Here is a 20824-nt window from a genome sequence, read left to right as displayed (position 1 = left end):
AATATCAACTGACATTACTGAATTGAAAAAAAAATCAGGTTTGCTTTTTAAGTGAATTTTTGTGATAATACTTGAACTGAAAATACAGAATGAGAATCAGTAAACAGCGAAATTTTGGCATCAAAGCTCAATTTGATGTTTCCTCTTTTTCACAAATCTGGACTGAAACTTTTGGTCTGAAAAGTGATTCATGAGAAATTTTTCGACAAGAATTTCTTGTTCCTACATCAGGAACTTTTAGATTTCGAAAGTTGAAAGGGTTCCATCTGAAATTTTTAATGCTGCGGCAAGAAACTCTTCTCAAATGATTGTTGCTCATTGCAACTTTCTGATAAAGGTCTTCTCTGAGCAGAATTTTCTGCTGGGTTTCAAGTATAAAATTAATTTGAATCTTTAAAAAATGAAAACTTATGTTGTGCTCGACTGATGTTCCCACTGGGTTCGACCTATGATTTGACTGTCTTGACTAACATTGAGTATATATCGACATAGTGCTTGACTATAAATGGCTTATCGATCGCTGAATTGCAGTCGCAAAACTGCACTTGCTCCACTCTCACAGTCGAAGCATATGTCGAGCAACATCATCTGGGCTCAAAATTTGTGTATTCTCTGCTGTGTGTTCGCCGTAGCGTCGATCAGACTTTGGGGAACCCGGCCCTCTGATTCCTATTCTGTTCGTTTCAGTTGTTTTTAGTTCATATAGCAACGAAAGCTGTTTTACTTTGGCTGGGGAAAAACTGAGTGTTAATATGGAGTACACATCTTGCTCGTTTGACCATTAATAAGAGCTCACTCGCAATCAGTAAAAAGAGAAATAAGTAGATTATAATAGATTTTTGTTTTCAGTTTTCATAAAATTTTTAAAAAAATCTGTTACAATTGGTTTAAAAAAATTTCAGAAATTTCATTGATTTATAATTCATTTTCTTGGCTTATAATCCATTATTATTCAACAATTCTCATTGGTTCATTTTGATTTGTTTTCATTTTATTTTGGGTATCTTTTCGTACTTTTTAATGCGATTTTTTAAACAATTTTTTGAAAATAAAAACTTTTCAATTAGTGTGACCTCAAAATAATCTTAAAATGCCTAAACAAGATAATTTTAGTATTTACTTATAACAACTAGATTGAGTCAATCTCTCTCCAGCGTACCAGCGGCTGTTTAGCCGATTGAGTTTAGGCCGAAAAAAAATCAAAATAAGTTGAGGCCGAGAAAAACTATAACCATAGTAAGTTGAGGCCAAAAATATGAATAAGTTGAGGGTACCTTGATGAGATCGGACCTTTGGATGGGGCTTTCAAGTTTCTTTGTCTATTTATTTCAATTTAATGCACCTGCGTGCCCCTGTCAGTGTCTGATTTTGTGTCCCTATCTGTGACCCTGTAATCATCTAGTTATGTGTCCCTATGTATACCCCTGTGAGTGTCTAAGTTTGTGTCCCTATGTGTGCACCTGTGAGTGTCTGAGTATGTTTCCTTCTGTGTGCCCCTATGATTGTCGGAAATTGTGTCCCTCTGTGAGTGTCTGAGTGTGTCCCTGGTGGGTTAAATTTTTTAAAAGGAGGTATCATATCTTTGCTAGTTTTTGGTATAAGTTTCTCATATTCTTTATTCTCATTTTGATTCTTTTGTTTATGTTTCAACCACCTGTCACCTAAAGGTGCATACAAACTACACCCACCTGTCACCTGAAGGTGTATCATACCTACACCCATCTGTCACCTGAAGTTGCATCCTACCTACAGCCACCTGTCACCGGAATGTGCATCTCGTGTGCCTTTACTTCTCTTATGAATACGGGGAACTGATGAACTAAAAGAATCTGTAATTTTGTCTTTCTAGCTCAAACTTAAATTAAATTTGAAGTTTTCTGAGTTTTCATGCAGATTAGTTATATTACAATCCATTGTAGTTGATTTTTTTGTGAGATAATGTTTTGATAGAAAAATGGTTTATAATTTTTTATAATAGATTATAAGAGATTTTAGGAAAAACCGTAACCAATTATAATTGATTATAATTTGTTAAAATATTACCAAAAATGTTCTCACTATATTTGATTAAAACTCGTTTAAACATCTAAGATTGGCGATTTTTAATTAATTTTAGTTTTGCTAAAAGTACGTATATAATTATAATATAATCTATAATTTTCTCTTTTTGCTGTGTGCGGGCATGTTAAAAATGTTCATTGAAAAATCTTCAAAACAGTTTCTTATTTATGCATGAAAATTGTTTGACAAGCATTTTTCTTCTATGGACGTCAACCAGGGAACATCTTGTGCATGGTATGAATACCTTTGAAAAGTTTTGAGCACTACCATGTGCCTCTTCAGTTTAGTAGTTCGGTAACAAAAATGTCAGACTGTAAATTTGAAAAGATGCAATAAATCGATCTTAAAAAAACAAAATTAGACGATTCTGGTATTCACAATGTTTCGGCCAGCCGACTCTACTTTTTCTGGAGGTGTCTTTCGCACCAATTTGTTCTAGTTTTAAAAGACAGCGCGCGCCACCAGAAACGCGTTCAAAACCTTCCAGAAACTGCCCAAAAACGACGTTTTTTAACCTGTTTTTTTTCACAAAAATTTGTCAAAATAGTGATGTTATGATGGTGACCTAAATCAATTTGGTGACCTAAAATGGGTAACTAAATCTATAAGAAAAACCTAGATCCGCCCCTGAAAAACTGTTCAAAATTATTGCTAGTAAATGAGGCCTGCAAATGCGAAAAAATTGTTTCCGGCTCTGCTTTTGAAGTTAAATGATTCAACTGTTTGCGGAATGATTTTTGAATTTTGACGAGATAATGTTTATTGAACATGTTCTGTGGTTGTATTTATTCTAAAAAACATTACGTAATGATGATTCCGCAAAAGCTGGGTTTCAATTCAACATATCATCAACTTACCATTCTCTTTATTTCAATCAAATGGCAACAAGAGAATGGCAAATAACTTCATTCAAACTTTATAGAAAACTAGCATGTTTTAGAAGTAACTTAGACAAATATGAGATTCAGCTACTATTGTTGTATATAACGACCAACTCAGCTTTATATAGTTAGTGTCTATATGTGGTAGTTTTTCTGTGTCTCTTTTAAGCTTCGTTTTGTGTTCTTATTATGGGTGATTATGATCTGCTGATTACTCAACAGGGCAAGTTGCTGCAGAGAATTTCACGCAACAGTAAGTGCGATTTATCATTGATTAATAATGCTCTTGAATTTTTTTCTGAAGTCTGTGAAAAATCTTCAACGCTGTAATATTGGGATGAAGAAGACGGAATTTTTCAGTTCAACGGCCCATAAATGTTCGTTTTTTTATTTAAAAGCAGATCACAATCCTCGAATCCGATTGATTGAAATTATTTCTAGCAAATGGAATCTAAATTTCCCTTTAAAAAGTGACGCTCAATTGACAAGACCCTCTGAAATAAACGAATTTTAAAAAATGAATGAAAGCAAAACTTTGAGTATTTGAAGGACCATTTGGAGTGCTGGAAAGAGAAATACCTCGGGGTGACTTTTGCGGCTTAGGAAAGCACGGGTAGGGTCAATTTGCTGGGCTGGAGTGAAGCTTACTTCGATATTCCAATCAAAATCAGCGTCGAAAAAACTGGCTGTGAAATTTTGCTATTGAGACCCAAATTTGACGAAGAGATCAGTGGGCGCAGGACTTTTTGATGGGGCAGTTTTTTGGAAAAGTTTTTCATTTTTTTATCAAAACTTTATTTAGGTCGGCCAAATTGATTTTCTGAGCACCACTTATGCCTTTTAAATTCTCTATTTTGCAAATATTGTCGGCGTTACAGACGTTTTTTTGAAAAAAGGCCAAAATGACGCTGTTGAGCCACTTTTCAATCTGTTGACTAAAAATTTGCGTCCTCCCCTTGAAAATGTTAAGCCACCGCAAACATAGTACATATTTGTGCCAAAGTTTTGAGTTAGTGAGCCAAAAAATTTTGCTTTTGATCAACTCTGAGCGTTTGGTATAATATAGTGTGCTGATTTATATAACCATGATAAAACGAATAAAATTTAAAATTTTCTCAAGCGTTTTCTCAAATTGGGTTTATATTAGACCAAAAATACAAAAAAAAACAAAATTTTTAGCTTTTCACCAAAAAATATGGTGAAATTTTTCCCGAAATCCTTAAGCAAAATTGGTCATTTTAATTTTTGTAATTAATCAAGAATCACGTTGAAACTTCCAAGTTTTTTAATGAGACAAATTCATCAAAAGAAGCAGGTAACACAGCCCAACAAAGTTTTACAAGGTTGAAACTTTCGAAAAAGTATGTATAAATTTTGAAGTTTGTTTATAGCTAAAGATTTTGATTTCTGTACAGTGAAAATAGTTTTTTTTTCACTATCAACCAAAACTATCTTTTCTTTTACAGGTTTTTGGAAAACAAATGTAACAAGATATTCTTGTAAAGTTCTGGGAATTTGAAATCTGCTTATTCGGCCATCCTCTGGACTAAGTTTTGCGCGTTTTGAAGAATTGATTCATAATGCGGAAAACGTAAGGCCAAATATTTATGAGCGGAGAATTATACCGCACAACAAAATCGCTCCAAATTTAATTAAGGTGAACAATCTGTCGTATTAACTTCGTACGACTCAAATTTTCACACTTGATCTTTGATATTGTGTAATATTTATAGTTTTTCAATATTTTTTCCCCAATATCTATTCGATATGGATTAAGGGGCAGTGGGAATATTTAGGGCTTTGCACTGATATACGAGCAGTCTTGCTTTTTTATTTTTTGGCAACTCTGTCAAAAATTCTCTTATTTTATTCTGTCGTGATGAATATGAAGTTATCATGGTGCTTCAAATTTGCAAACAAAGTTGAAGACATTTAATTGCATCATCCCTCACCAACTAGTTTCAGGCAAAGAACAATAACTGTACGAATATTCACAATTAAGAAAAAAAAAACTTTTTTTTATGATAAAAACGATATGATTGAGGGTAAAATGAAAAAATTTTTGATCAGCTCATTAAAAAAAAATTAATTAAAACAAGGATAGCGGGTTACTGTGCAAGTAACACAGAATGTTCCGACCAGTCTTAAAAAACTACAACAAACTTTTTTTTAAATTAGTTTCGTTTTTTTTCGGCGTGGTATGATAGAGGAATCTCGGCGAAAAAGTGGAGCTCAGGCATTTTCGTCAGTCATTGCGAAATATGCAAATTGGAAAACAATTTTTGAAGACAAATAAGAAAAACAAAAAAATCAAAAAAAAATTTAAATTTTTTTTAATTCGACAGAATTTTCCCCCCAATTTTTGAAATTTTTGATTTCTGAGAGGAAGCTAAAAACTCCAAAAACTAACTTTAAATGAGTAAAATTAAATTTCCAAGACTAAAATTAAGCATAAATAAGCTAAAGTAAGCCTGCTCACTCGCTCGAAGTAAGACAAAAAATAAATAAAAATCAAACCGGTTTTTCTCGACACTGGCAAAACTTTTTTTTTGCAATTGCAGGAATTTTTTTGAATTTGAAGTTTTTTTTGAATCACGGCTGAAAAGCTTTAAAATGATATATCACTCAACTCAGTCCGATGATTATTTTTGATAGCTGATTTTGCGTGGAAAACGAAAATAAAAAAAAACTAAGACACCCGAATACAAAATTTCTTCCCATTTTCAATGGTCGGAACAAAAACATTTACGTAAGGGGATCAAATGAAGTTCAACTTGAACTGTTCTAGTGCACGTTTTCGAAGAGTTAAATGGAGAAGAAATAAAACAGCTCAATGTTGATTAATTTTATCTGATGCTTTTACCAAAATCTTGAATGCAATGCTTTTGTAGATGCTCAAACTGCTCGCCCTATAAATAGCATTTGGCTTATGTTACAATCTGAATAAGTTAGCTTTTTCGAGAAATATAAAATAGATAAACAAAGCGTTGGACTAAGCTGGCAATGCTGTTCAAAACTCCTTCTTGATTTCCAAAAAAGATAATAAAACATAAAATTCAACCCACCCCCTCTATCTCTGAACTACCTGGGCGTCAAAAAAGCATAGAAATGGGAATCGAGATGTCACATTCAGGAAATCAAAAGGTAGAATTAAGAGGCAAGAACACATAGGAGGAAGAAAAGTACAAGTGCGATAGAGGGGTCCCAAGAAATTAACCGGGTCCCTGATGTCAATAGAGCCTCGAAATTGTTCCATTTACTGCTTCGGTGATGTCAAGTAAAGAATCGAATAAACTCGCGTGAATTAAGCAGGTTAATAACGCTTTAGAAAAAAGTTTTGAAACGACCGACCGGGGCATATTGATTAGTTAATTGCTACTTTTGCTTAAAACAATGTGATTTGGGAACCCTCGCCCATACTTGGTTTTTACTGGGACCCCTCTATAACACTTGTACCGGAGGAAACAAAAACACCTCCCACTTTCCGGCGATGTTCACTGCGCTCACTTAAACAAATTTATAGATTGGATTCTAAAAAAATTTAAAAGACTTAAAAATCTGGTATCCGAACTCATTTCTAATGTTTTTTTTTTCAGACAGAGATCTGCAGACTAACTTGAAGACGCTCGAGCGCAATCCGGATGCAGCCAGGCGAATGTAAGTGGAAACCAGTCATTTCACTTTGAACTTCATTTTCCTTAATGGCGCTACTCGAGTTGCTCACATTTTTTCGATTTTGGCAACTAAAATTGGGTGTTTCGATTTGTTTTTTTTTAAACTTAAAATGGCAGATCAAGTTTTAATTTGGTCGAAAATGGCTTTTAGTCCGCAAACTCTCTGTCGCAAATTCACACCTCGAATTTAAAAGGTAAAAAATAGGTCAGTAACCTCAAGCATAATGTTTTTGGACAGTTATTGCTGATTTGGTACAACTTTTAAATCCATTAATCCTTGATCGGAAGTTACCATTTTCATCATGGTTATTGGTGATTTATTAATAACTTAGCTATGAAAATTGATAAATATCGATGACTTACTATGACTATGACAATTTTTCAGATAGCTTTAACTTATGCCTCTCTTCCAAAAATTTGAGCAAAATATCTGTGAGCTAAATTCGCTTGTGGATATTTGTTGCCGCAAACCACGCAATGCAGGTGGAAGCATTGGGATTTCAAAAACTAAAACCTCCCGCATTAAGAAAGAGTGCAGTTTTCAAATTTTTTAAAAAATTTATGTTAAAATATAATTCAAATTTTTAGATTAATTTCAAAAAAGCACACTCTAATTGAAAAGCACTCTAATTGAGCAACTCGTGAGCTAAATTCGCTTGTGGATAGTTGTTGCTGCAAACCACGCAATGCAAGTGGAAGCATTGGGATTTTAAAAACTAAGACCTCCCGCATTAAGAAAGAGTGGAGTTTTCAAAATTTTTTAAAAAATTTATGTTAAAATATAATTCAAATTTTTAGATTAATTTCAAAAAAGCACTCTAATTGAAATTTTTTCAAGAACAATTTTTACGATTTTTACGATTCTTTTCTAAGTGAATTTGATACTTTTTTTGTTTATAAATCATCCCGTAAAATTTTGAGCAATGTAATTGATAATCTTAAAAACCTTCATGTCAGTCGACAAAACAACACAACAAAATTTAAAACTTTTCAGCGCTAATTCAGTGTTGAAACGATGCTGAGCAATTGCTGAAAATTTATCGATTACTTAATTGATTGGTTATTGGTGATTAACCCACAAGTAGTTGATGACTCATTGCGAAATTTTGTTGGTTAGTCACCAATTATTCTTCAAAGATTTATCAAAAAAATTTTGATGTATCTTCTAGGAATTCTCCCAAAAAGTTCAAATATTAGTCAAAAATTATTAAAAGCTCGTTTATAGCTGAGATTCGAACAATCGATGGTCATCTGTAAATCAGCATTACTCTATGATTAACACCAAATCAGCAATGCCTATCTATGAATGATCAAACGGGGCTTACTATGAACAAAAACTACGAAACAAAAAATAGAATAGAAGTTTCAAATTTTTTTCCGAATTTTTATTTTACTTTTGGTCACTACTTCACTGATTTTCTTACAATCAGGGGAAAAACGTCCTAGTCCGCAAAGAAAGGTTGTTTTTGTTTTCTCTTATTAAAATGGTCAATTTTTCAAAATAAAACTGGTAAAATTTAGTTAAGATCTGATTAGCCCAAAGTTTGTTAAAAGTAATAGTCAGACTTACGTGGCTTAGAACTTACAACTCGAAATGTATTTTTTAATTCTTTTTTATGTTTTAAATTGTTGTGAAAGTCACAAAAAATTTATTTGAATTAGTAAAAAAAATTGGAAAGCAGGAGATCTTTGCTTTCTATTAGCATACACTGAAATCATAATTAGAAGAAGTTTTGTTTTTGTCAGAGCACCAGATGTTTATGATTTTTTGAATAATCACAGAACTTTCTATATAGATTATTATATAGAAGTTCTGCATAGAACTATAATCACAGAACTTCTAGATTAATTTCAAAAGAGCACTCTACTTGAAACTTTTTCTAGAATAATTAGTACGGTTTTCAAAATAATTCATTCCTTTTTTTAGTAAATTTGATTCAACTTTTTTTTGTTTATCAATCAACTCGTAAAATTGGGAGACTAGTAAGTTATAATTTCAAAAATTTTCATGTCATTCAACAAAACAACAAAAAATATACAACGTTCCAGCGCTAATCAGTGTTGACATGTTGCTGTTTAATTGCTGGAAAATTAATAGCTCAATCGTCGATAATTAAATGATTGGTTATTGATAATTATCTCACAAGTAGTTGATGATTCATTACGGATTTTTATTGGTTAGTCGTCAATTGTTCAGCAAAAATTTATCAATAGAAACTCATTGTATCTTCTAAGAGATCTCCCAAAAAGTTCAATTGTTAGTCAAAAAACATTAAGAGCTTCTTTAAAGCTGAGCTTTGAACAACCGATGGCCACCTGTAAATCAACATTTTTCTATGATTAACACCAAATCAGCAAAAATTATCAATGGATGATCAACCGGGGCTCACTATGAACAAAACTATGAAAGAACAAATGGAATAGAAGTTTCAATTTTTTTCCGAATTATTTAGTTTTAGTCACTACTTCATTGATTATTTCAGATCGAGGTTAAAAAGTGTTAGTCCACGAAAAAGCGGTCGTTTTTGTTTTCTCTTTAGAAAATGGTCAAATTTTCAAAGTAAAACTTGAAAACTTTGTCAAGATCTGATAAGCCCAAAGTTTGTTAAAAGTAATAGTCAGACTTACGTGGCATAGAAATTACAACTCGAGATGTTTTTTTCCATTCATTTTTTATGTTTTAAATTGCTGTGAAAATCACAAATATATATTTGATTTTGAAAAAAATCGGAAAGCAGTAGATTTTTGCTTTCTATTAGCACAAACTGAAATAAAAATTGGAAGATTTTTTTGTCAGAGCACCAGATGGTCAAGGTTTTTTGAATAATCACAGAACTTCTAAGCTAACTAAAGTGTCATAAAAACTTCTTTTGATTGATGTCAATGCAGTTTTATTGCATGCCATAATATCTTTTACCATTTTATTCAATTCTTTACTGTTCTAGTGTTTTTACTTTAAGTTGTCGGGTTTGCTTTTCTTGCCAAGTCATTGTTCCAATTTTCGAAGAAAACGGAAAATTTATGCTCGATGTGGCTTTCTTAAATCAATTTTCGTCAATATAAACAAAAGTTTGCAATAAAAATTTTTTTTAACTCCATCGACTTCTGGAGTTCAAATTTAAAAAGATAATTTACTTCCAATTATTTTTTTTGTAAAATTCTGGGGTTTAAAATTGCCAAAATGGCCATGTGCTGGACTAAATTATTCTCTATTTGCGCTTCAAAAAGATTTTCATAAAGCTGAAAGCGTAATTTGAATTCTCTATGCGTGGCGGGTCATCCATCACAACAAAATCGTTCCAAGTTGAGTTGAAGCTAGCTATTCGGATCGGTCGTATTAATTTCGTACGACTCAAATTTTCACACTTTGATTAATTTTGTTTAAAGTTTATAGGTTTTAATTTATTTCTTTGTCCAAAAACTATTCGATATGAGTTAAGGGACAGCCGAAACATTCAGAGCTTTGCCCTGATATACGAGCATTGCTTTAAATTTTTTGGATTCTAACACTTTTCCTCAAAAAAGATGATTTTTTCTTTTTTTTAAATCATAAGTGCGATAAAACGGTAAGACTTATTTAGCTTGACAATAGCTTGACAAGTTTATGTTCGAAAACTGATATGTTTTTTTGCGGTTGTTTGTCTGTCTTAGGCAACTCCTATTAAAACATTGTACGCAAAATTACTTCCGGAAACTAAAAAACAACTCTAAAAGCGAAACTCAACGCATTGTTTCAAAGTCGATGAAAAATATTGGTTTGATCATAGATGATCATAGAGAAAGATGAAAAATATTTGACGTTGTAATTTGTTATGTAAATGAAAATTGGTATAAAATGAGTCTGGTGACAAACTGAAAAACTTAAACTGCATGTAGCAGTTGAAAAAAAATGAATTGGAAAACCGCGTACGCTTTCATACTCCCAATTTCATTACTGTAGATTAAATATCGTGCGTGTTAATTATTGCTAGTTGGCCAAAATGTAGCAGGATAACTGCATTTTTAATTTTGAGCTGGGAAAATCATTAGCTCGCATATGCTATAAAATGGTTTATATGAATTCTCTCAAAACTTTATATTTGAAAAGTCGAAGTTTGTCTTGAGCAAAAAAAACTACCCTGAGCACAAAGAAACCGTCACTATTAGGGACAGTGATAACCGAAAATGGTTAACGAAATTTTTTATTTTTGGTAGAAAAATGTCGCTTTGAACCCCTCTTATTTTATTTTTGTTAAATTTTTCCAGCAGCAAGAAAAGAATTTGAAGCTTAACGATTTTTTGTCAGGAGATGTTCCAGCTTAACTTTTAGTGTCTTCTGCGCTAGACCCGCACTTAATTCTATTGATTCAGTTTTTTTCTTTTTCCATCTGTAGGTAACATTTTTAATAGTTTGTACGCCTTTAAGCCTTGTCATGAAAACCAGGCATATTTTATGGAAATATTCAGGGTTTTTGATTCAACCCAAATGAAAAAAAATTGGTAGCAGCTGATTGAAAACAAAATGCTTGGACAAGTTAATCTGTGAGCTCTAAATTGTTTCGACAAACGTTTCATTCACATATGATGACTCGAGTTCTGGTCAACAGATTTCAAGTGTTTGCATGCAAAAAAAAATGCAAACGGACGCATGCTAAAGAACAATGCAATTGAAATTATAACTCACTGGTTTGTCAAAACACTTGAGAAGTTAAAGTCATGATATCTATCTATCTACCTATCTATCTTTTTATCTATCTTTCTATCTATATATCTATCTACATATCTATCTATCTATCTATCTATCTATCTATCTATCTATCTATCTATCTATCTATCTATCTATCTATCTATCTATCTATCTATCTATCTATCTATCTATCTATCTATCTATCTATCTATCTATCTATCTATCTATCTATCTATCTATCTATCTTTCTATCTATCTATCTATCTATCTATCTATCCCTCTATCTATATATATAAATATCTATATATCTATGTATACATATTACAAGATCTTTGAAGTAGTATTGTTTAAAGCATTTATATATTTACTGAAGCTCAAACCAAGTTAAAATAATTTTGGACTATATTGTAGTTGCGCTTCAGTTTTTTAATCAAATATAATTGTTCTTGTTTTTTGCTTGGTCAGAAAAAAAAACGAATTGTTTTTCGTCAAATTAGGCAAAAAAAAATTTCCAATCTTTAAAATTTACTATTCAAGGTCTTGCACTTTTCTCCCTATCGAGAACTTTTAATTATTCTCTTCATGTGTTTTAAAGTCAATCTTTATATTTGCAAAGAAAATTGCAAAAAATACCGAAAGTTTTGTTGCTGGCTGAGTCCAACAAGAAAAGCATTGTGTCCCCTGACTGTAACAACTGCTTGATATGAAATTGTCAATTATTTTTTCGCTTGCGCACTCTCAGTTTTACTCGGAGTTTTTAAATATCTGCTTGCTTCAGTGCGGCAAAATAGTTCACTTTGTTTTTATCTCGACTCGCCTTTCTCGTTAAACTAAGCCAGCAACAAAACTTTGGAATTTTTGGCATAATTACTTGCAAGTATTAAGATAAAACAGAGAGTAAAATACTTGCAAGGAATCTTGATACTTACAATGAATTATGGAAAAGTTACCAAAGTTTCGTTGCTGGCTTAGCTTAACGAGATAGACGGGTCGAGATAAAAAGTGAACTAACTTTGACGCATTGGCGTAAGCAGATATTTAAAAATTCCAAGTAAAACAGAGATTGCGCAAGCAAAAAATATATTTTTTGTTTTGTAAGACAGAAAGTGCGCCAGCGAAAACTTATCGATCATTTCGTATAAAGCAGTTGCTACAGTCAGGGGACATAGAAATTGCATTTTTTTGATTTCAAAAAGCAAAAGATTGAAATTTTTTTCTTGATACTGTTTTTTTTTCTCTGCAGCTATTGAAGATACAAGAGTGAAATTTTGGCATATGCTAGGCAAAACTATGTGGAAGGGCCTTAGCTGGCTAAAATTGAGAAATGTTGTTTCGATGGCGTAAGTTAGTCAGTATAACATATGTTGTTTTAGAGGTTTTCAAGCTGTGGAAACATCTTTGCAAAGAAAACAAGGAAATTGTGTTTGTGGACTCAAATTAGCTAACGAACCTTACTTACTTTTTATGCCGCCGAAAAATGACAGACAACAGAATTGAAAAAGCTCCCTGGTCCGGCGTGGAGAAAAAAAACTAAACTTTACTGAACAATTTTGATCTGATGATAAAATAATTCAACAAGAGAAATGTTCCAGCAATTATATCAAAAAACTAATTTAATTTTTGCACAATATTCTGAATAGCCGTTATTTTCTGTGAAAATTTTGCTTAACTTATTGGTGTAAATTCCCAAGAACTTTTAATGTGTTTCTCGTCAAACAGTTATGACCGTTTCTCGACGCCGGACCAAGTAGCTCCTTCAATTATGTTGTCTGTCATTTTTCGGCAGTATGAAAAGTACGTCAATTTCATTAGCCTATCAAAGAACTAATTTGAGCCCAAAAAAGCAAATTCATTTCGTTGTTTGGCAGGATCTTTGCACAGCTAGAAAAACTCCAAGACTAGTTATGTTATACTGGTTAGTTTACACCTTCAAAACAAGATTTCTCACATTTTGGCCAATTTAAGCCTTTCTAAATAGTTTTATCTTGCTCATGTCAAAATTTCAATTTTATATCTTGAATAGGTGGAGACAAAATGGCAAAAACAAAAAGAAAAGTTTCGTTCATTTGCTTTTTAAAATGAACAAGTTGCAACTTCTATGTCCCGTGACTGTGTACTGGAACTAATGGAAGAGCCATTTTAAATTGTTTTCAAGTTCTGCAGTCCCAATATAATCCTCGGTGAACCTTGTATATCCATATATATGCCTATTCACTAGATTTCAAATTTCTGAGACACGACAAGACATGTTGAAAATTGAGTAAAGTATCAAAATTTTTGGTGTGTTACTTATAAATAAACATAATTCTAATATTCGCTTTTGATTTGTTTTGATAAATTGGAATGATTTGGTTTTTATTTTTCCATTGTCCTGTCTGCAAGTTTCGGCCGAAAATTTTTCGAGTTATATGAGATATCTTTTCCTGGTATATTTTTAGGGGAATGGCTTTTCAAATACTTTTTTTTGATTTTTTTTTCAATCAACTTGAACTGAAAAAAATATGCGAGCTGAAATGTGTTTGATTGCAAAATACAATAGGAATATGACTTTTTTATGTCTTCTTTAAATGAATAATCAAATAAAAAAACTTTGCGATTGTAAACAGATATATTTTCTCAGAAGCTGTCTATTAGAAACAATCACTGATCTTTCGGAGTTTTTCATGTTGACAAGACGTTTTACAATCAAACCGTTGGAACAAAGTTCTGGCAAGGTTTTCTCCATTTTTGTTCCGTTTTGTTTTCGGCTCAGTGAGCGGTTTCTGCTACTTGATCAGGTGATGCATTTGTGTTCCCTTGGTGCCCACCTCGATTAAACCACGCAAATATTGCCCAAAACGAACCCCTGAATTTCTTACCAAAGATCATGTATACATAGAAGTTAGCAGAATTTGTTAGTGCCATAAATGTAAATTGAATAGCCTCCAAAAGAGACCGATTAGCTTCATTTTCTGCTGTTTTAACCTGAATTCGCTGCTTCAAAACTATACATGAAGTAAAACCTGAGCAAAAAATTGCAAATAAAATGCTCACAACAATCATTTGTCGGGTGACTTCGCGGTCTCGTCTGGTAGCTGAGTTTCCGCGACGGCCATTCGTTAGTTTTCGGCTTTGCTGTCTTATTTTTACGATGGTTATTGCCGTGAAAACAAATACGCAACCGATCGGAATAATCCCGCTGACAAAAGTTCCGATTCGAGTCCGAGTCTCGAAGAAGAATTCACGACTCACGATTCCGAATTCGGTAGGGCGACACGTTTCGGTTGCTGGGTGGATTCGGAAAACAAAAACTGCCGGTGACACATAACTCGACAGAATTACGAACGACAATACTGTCGCTACGACCACCACTTTCGGTTTTCCGTGCATTCGATAGAAATACGGGAAGCTAACAGCCAAGCATTTATCCAGACTAAAAAGAACTGTCAAGTAATACGAGGTTATAGTTGTGAGCCATGATAGGAACATGTAACTTGCGCAGATGATTTTGTTAGCCGACGATAGAACTAAACCGAACATTGGCAACGCAGTGTCGAGAATAGCGTCGATGACGACTGTCACGAGGTCAGTTATCGCGAGAACCAACATAAATGCGGCTCCTGATGAAACATTGTCCCACTTCGCAATGATCAGAATCGTGAACGAATTTCCGACCACACCGAAACCTCCAATTGCGGAACACAATATGTCAAATATCAGAACGAGGGTAGCTTTGATTGGAAAATATGTTTCCCATAATTTCCAGTTTTGAACGTCAGCGACTTCGTCAATGACGTTGCTTGCATTGTTTACGTTGATGATCTGAAAAATATGAGCACCCTTCTTTAACTAACAATCGAATTTTCGAATCTACTTAAGATCTCGCACTCCTCTAAATAAAAACAGTAAATTAGCACCTTGAGATCTCTATGTTTTCTGCATTCTTGAACAGTCAACAATTTGTTGATAATCTATTTAACAGTCTCCCTTTCTTGAAAAGGGGATCAATAAGTAGATCCTTCTTATTAAAATTTTTTCTCAACAAAAAATTGGAAAATGAGTTTATTTTGAAAATGGCTCACTCGCTGTAAAAAGCTCCAAATAGCAACAAGAATAGCCGGTTACTGTGCAAGTAGCACAGAATGTTCCGACCACAGTCTTAAAGAATACAAAAAAAAAGTTTTTTTTTACAAATTGGTGTCGTTTTTTTCTGCATGTTGTAATAATAAAATCTCAGCGAAAAAACAAAATTCAGGCATATTTCAGAGTCATGGTAAAATAGGTCAATTTGAAAACTGTTTTTGAAGAAAAATGACCAGAAAAACGAAAAAAAAACATTACAAATTTTGAAGAAATTTCAAAACTTTTTCAATTTTTTTTGCAAATTGTTTTTGAATTTTCAAGTTTTTGGTTCCCAAAATTGCTCTAAAAACTCAAAAAACTACCTTTTGTTGTTTAAATTATGTTTTCACGGCTGAAGTTAAGCTTAATTGAGCTATTGTAAGCATATACGGTCACCTTATTAGTTCGAAGTTAGACCAAAAATCAGAAACTTCAAAGCGATTTTTCTCGTTCGAATCACGACTATAAGGGCTTTAATATGATACATCACTCAACTCAGTCCGATCATTATTTGTGGTACCTGATTTTGCGCGGTAAACAAAAAAATTAAAACACACTCAAATACAAAGTTCCTCCCATTTTCAATGGTCGGAACAAAATATGGGAAATTTTTTTGGCTGCATAAGTTTTGAAAGAAGATCATTTGTGCAGATATGCTTTGCAAAGATAGCATATTGTGTTTTCAGCTAACTCATAGAGCTATTATTAAGTCAACTTGATCAAAGAACGTTTTCACTGTCTTTCGAGACAAAACCATTCAATAATTTTGAATCCTTTATAGAGTTTTGACAACGCCAAAAAGGTCCAGGTGATAAAAACTTTGATTTTTGAGCTCAATTTGTTTTATATATTCCGGACTGTATAAAAATCGAAACTCCCTGGAGAAAAAAATCACTTGGGCTCAAATATCCGCCACAAATCAGTTTCACCAAAAACTATTGCCTGTGATTGAAACTTTCCGTCTTCAGCAGTAGATTTCAACGGAATATTGGTTTCGTGGTTTTTTCTATTTCTCAAAATTTTCTCTGATATTTCAGCTGTGATTATTTTCTGCTAAAAAAAGGGGTTTAAAAAATATTTTTAGATTTTTAGGTTAATAACGAGCGCTATTTTTGGTCCTATAAAGTTTGAATGGAGGGTTTAATCATTCGACAAAGACATGAGACAAGCAGTTTGATTTTGGTAGTCATTAGGACCGTAAGCTAAATCATTTTGTAATTTACATAACTCGTGGAGCGAAGGATAAATTAAAAAACTGAAACTTAATTAGATTTTTTAGTTTTTTGAATAGTTTTTAAATTTGGAGGGAAAATTTGGAGGGTGAAAAGACTATAGAAATTTGAATTAAGTATTTTTTAAAAAATTTTTTGCAGTTTTTTTCTTTAATGTACACTCATCTTGAAGAAAACTTCCGGAAAGGTGTTATTTTTACCCGGATAATTAAAATTATCACTGAAGAAGGTTGAAAAACTTGCTCGACATCTTCATCTCAATTCGGCTAAATTGGTAATTTTCAAATCCTCGAAATTAACAAAAAATAGAACAAGTATTTAGTTTTTTTGGCCAATTTTTTTTGGGTCGCTTTAAAAATTTTGTTCGAAAATGGGTTAGAAAATCAAAAATCGACTAGTTGCAAAACAACAAAAAAATATATGTTATGCACTTTTTTTTCAAAATTTGCAGCTTTTGTGAATTTTCCTGCAATTCACCAAAATCGCGACAAAAAATGTTCAAATATTAGTAATCGAAGCAGTTGATTTTCTTTAGTACATTTTAGACTTTTGTAAAAACAATTGGAGGATTTTCATATCATCTGAAATTATCGTCGCATTAGGTTTTGTTACCAAATTGTGCAACGCTATATACAAACATTATCAATTTGCACTCAGCAATGCCTTTAAAGACAAAACGCAATGAACAGTTTATCAAATCTTTGTTAAGCAAAAATTATTTTAGTTACGAGATATTTTGGGCGGCTTTCATAAAATGCAAAACTACGTGACTGTCATAAAATTTAAATTTGTACTTTGAAAAAATTATCAGAGTCAAAATAACTTTTCTCTTGAGCCAAAAATTAATTATTTTAAATGTCAAGCGAAAATTGGTTAAACTAAATTTATAATTCATTATGATTTCAAAATATTAGAGTTTCATGGAAATTGTATAAAAAGAGGCCTGCATTGTGCCTTTATAATTTTTTCAACTTATGGACCATGATTTCAATTGTTTGTTATTCCTAGCCAAAAGCATCAGATGATTTAAATTTTCCAAAGTTTTCAAAAACTTATGAATTTTTTTGTTGTTATTTACATAGCATCCACTTTTTGTTGATACTTTTTAAAAACTTTGCAAGAAAAAAGCAAAAAACAGTATTGCAAAAATTTATCACAAAATACTGAAAAATATATGATATTAAAAAACCCTTACAGTCATTATTAGTACGAAAACAGTAAAAAAAAGTAGTTACCTTAAAAAAAGTTATCAAAACATACTGAGAGCTATATAACATTAAAGCCCTTACAGTCATCGCTAGTTTTTGTTTGTGTCAAGATGGCATTGTTTTTAAGAATCATTGCAGGGGAAATTTCTATTGCAATTTCCATTGGGGGGAAAATTTGGAGGGTGAAAAGACTATAGAAATTTGAATTAAGTATTTTTTATTTTTTTTGCAGTTTTTTCTGTAATGTACACTTAATTTGAGAAAAATTTCTGCAAATGTCTTATTTTTACCCGTATAATTAAAATCATCACTGTAGGAGATTGAAAAACTTGCTCGATATATTCATCTTAATGGGGAAAAATGTTAAAAAAGGGGCAGAATTTTGTTTTCTGTTTTTTTTTGTTTTCCACCCAAGGCCAGGTACCACATATAATCATCGAACTGGGTTGAGTGATAATTTATATTAAAACATTACAGCGGCAATTCGAATCACACTATGAAATTTCAAAAAAAAAACTCCCAAAAAATCTTCCCCAGTGTAGAGAAAAACCGACTTGAAATTTATGATTTTTCATTTTATGTCGCGCAAATAAAGCGAGCAAACAGTCTGAATCTAATTGCTTAAATTATTGCAATACCCCAATTAGTAACGTTAGTTTACTATGAGTATTTTAGCGCGTTTTTGGAATAAAAATTTTCAAAACTTCCAAAATTGCAAAACTTTTTTGATTTTTTTAGTTTTCAAGTAATTTTTCTTCAAAAATTGTTTTTCAATTTGTTTATTTTACTATAACTGTCAAACATACCTAATCTCTAATTTTTTTCTTCGCTCCTTTATCACATCACGCCAAAAAAACGACAATAATTTGAAAAAAATTTGTTGTGTTTTTTCAAGACTTTTTTCGGAACATTATGTGCTACTTGCCGGCTAATCCTGTTGCCTTTTGTTTTCTTAATATAAATTTAAACAAAATATTAAGTGTAGGAATAGTCTTGTACGAAACTCGAATAATGTTTTTGAGTATTATCTTTTTTCCGGTGCAGAACTGCGTATTATGCGGGTTTTTTGGTTTCAAGATATTGTGATTTGCCGATATGGCGGCTTGAAAATCTAATTTGATAAAAAACCGTCTTCACAAATCCTAAGCTGCATATTATCACTTCCCTACAGGCTCTTTGAGAAAGAAAATTTTCAGTCGAGTCGAAAACTTTTTAATCTGCAAATTTTTAAGAACAAATCGCTCGTTTCTTACCTGGCTCTCCATATTTGAGGAAAGATTATCGAATGAATCTACACCACAATAATGACTAGATAAGAATAACTTCGTTCAAATCTCGATTTTTTGGAAAAATTAGTACAATGTAGTGTAAGCTGTTTCAATGCTTTTCAGTGCTAATTTAGAGATTTTAATGTAGTTTTGGTTCTCAAATTGAAAATACATCCTTGGAAAAAGTCTACTCATCATCAGAGTCTACAAACTTATTCGAAAAAAAATTGGGGGTTGCCACTTTTTCACAAAAAAGAGGGGTTCGCTTTTTTTTCAAAAAAAAAATTTCAATCATAGTTTTTTTTAATTTTGTTTTAAATGATGTTCTTTTGTTTTTATTTTTGGAAGTTTTTTTTTGAGAAAGGTACTTTTCGGGCGTTTTGAAAACTGACATTGATATTTTGCTGCAAAATTTTTCCGTTATAAACAAAATTTTTTTAGAACGGTGCCAGAATTTTCAGCTGACAGATGCGGACAAATACTTATTTTCTTTTAATCGAAATTTTGTGTTCAGCAAAATCACACAATTAGCTGATCAATTCTTAATGAAAAAAAGGAAAATTTTATTAGTTGCTAAAAAAGAAATAATTGTAGTTTGATGACACTGCGTTCGAAAGGTCTTTTTCTAAGAATAAAAGATATGTCTCATTCTAGCTTAAAGTCAGGACGTTTAATTTCACGATTCTTCTTTGTTTTATCTCCTTGATTAACAAAATTAGTTATTCAAATGTCTCGATACAGACATTGCCCAGACAGGGAATTCAAAAAAAGGGACAGCTCCGTTGGACATATTTAGCATACTCTGAAAAACAAATGTTTTTATAACAAAAAGTTGCTCTCTTTTTAATTTGAATGAGGAATTTGATCATTCATTTCTCTGTCAAATTGAATGCGGAATTTGATCATTAATTCTTCATGTCGTCATCAAGAAAATTTTAGGATCACTTGACAATTCAAACATGAAAGAAATTAATTCTCTTAAGACATTTTTTAATTTTACTGAATCCTTATGAATTCACATGAATGAGCTCACAAAAACCCGTAGCATTTTTATCGATTCGAATACAATAAACTTTTTTGCTCCGATAGAAAAAAAAACGTTTGAGCTCAGATTTGTTTCAGATTTGTTCGAACAAACTTCCTTGGCTCTTGAAAAAAAGGTTCTTAAGATATTTTTTAATACAAAACATATGCAAAACAGTCCCATAGAAATTATTACGACACAAACAAAACGAAAAATTGCATTTTGAACCTGATTTTATGACTCGTCTAAATTGTTTTGTGCATTCGCAGATCACCCAGTTCGATGTGCTCGATTTATTTTTTGACTTTCTCGACCAAAAATCGTTATGTTTCGACCGTCTCGACTAAATTTCGGTATGTTTCGACTTTTTCGGTCAAATCTTGGCATCCTTTTGACCTTTGCAATATGAACATGAAACCAAAGACAGAAAATCAGTCAGATTTGATATCAAAGTAATTAAATTAGGGATTGCAATGTCCGACTGCAAAAGTAGTCTGCCATGGTGCCACATCATGGCAATGGTGCATGAAGTTTTAACAGGACTCAGCGCTACAAAATGGAATTATCCTACAGTATTCGACGTTTGTTTTAGATAAAGTCTTCGTAATGTACAAAATTTAGAGTTAGTTAGTGTCTCTGATAGTTGAATTGTAACTAGAATTGTATTTTCAATTGTTTGAGAATTGAGTAACCTAAATCTAGTTCTTGA

At 32.2% G+C, this 20824-nt stretch overlaps 2 protein-coding genes across 2 annotated transcripts in view; one reads left to right on the top strand and one right to left on the bottom strand.

Moving 5' to 3' along the window:
- LOC134846018 (phosducin-like protein 3) overlaps positions 1-20824 on the bottom strand; it is a 275293-nt gene that overhangs the window by 212018 nt on the left and 42451 nt on the right. The window lies entirely within an intron of this gene.
- LOC134846434 (syntaxin-12-like) overlaps positions 2970-20824 on the top strand; it is a gene marked incomplete in the record, with an annotated part of 23249 nt that continues 5394 nt past the window's right edge. Inside the window, 2 exon segments of the mRNA XM_063863789.1 lie at positions 2970-3195; positions 6539-6599. Coding sequence (XP_063719859.1) covers positions 3132-3195; positions 6539-6599 — 125 coding nt within the window.

Source organism: Symsagittifera roscoffensis, chromosome 5, assembly GCF_963678635.1.
Source record: "Symsagittifera roscoffensis chromosome 5, txSymRosc1.1, whole genome shotgun sequence".
NCBI lineage: Eukaryota > Metazoa > Xenacoelomorpha > Acoela > Convolutidae > Symsagittifera > Symsagittifera roscoffensis.
This window is presented reverse-complemented; position numbering and strand designations above follow the sequence as displayed.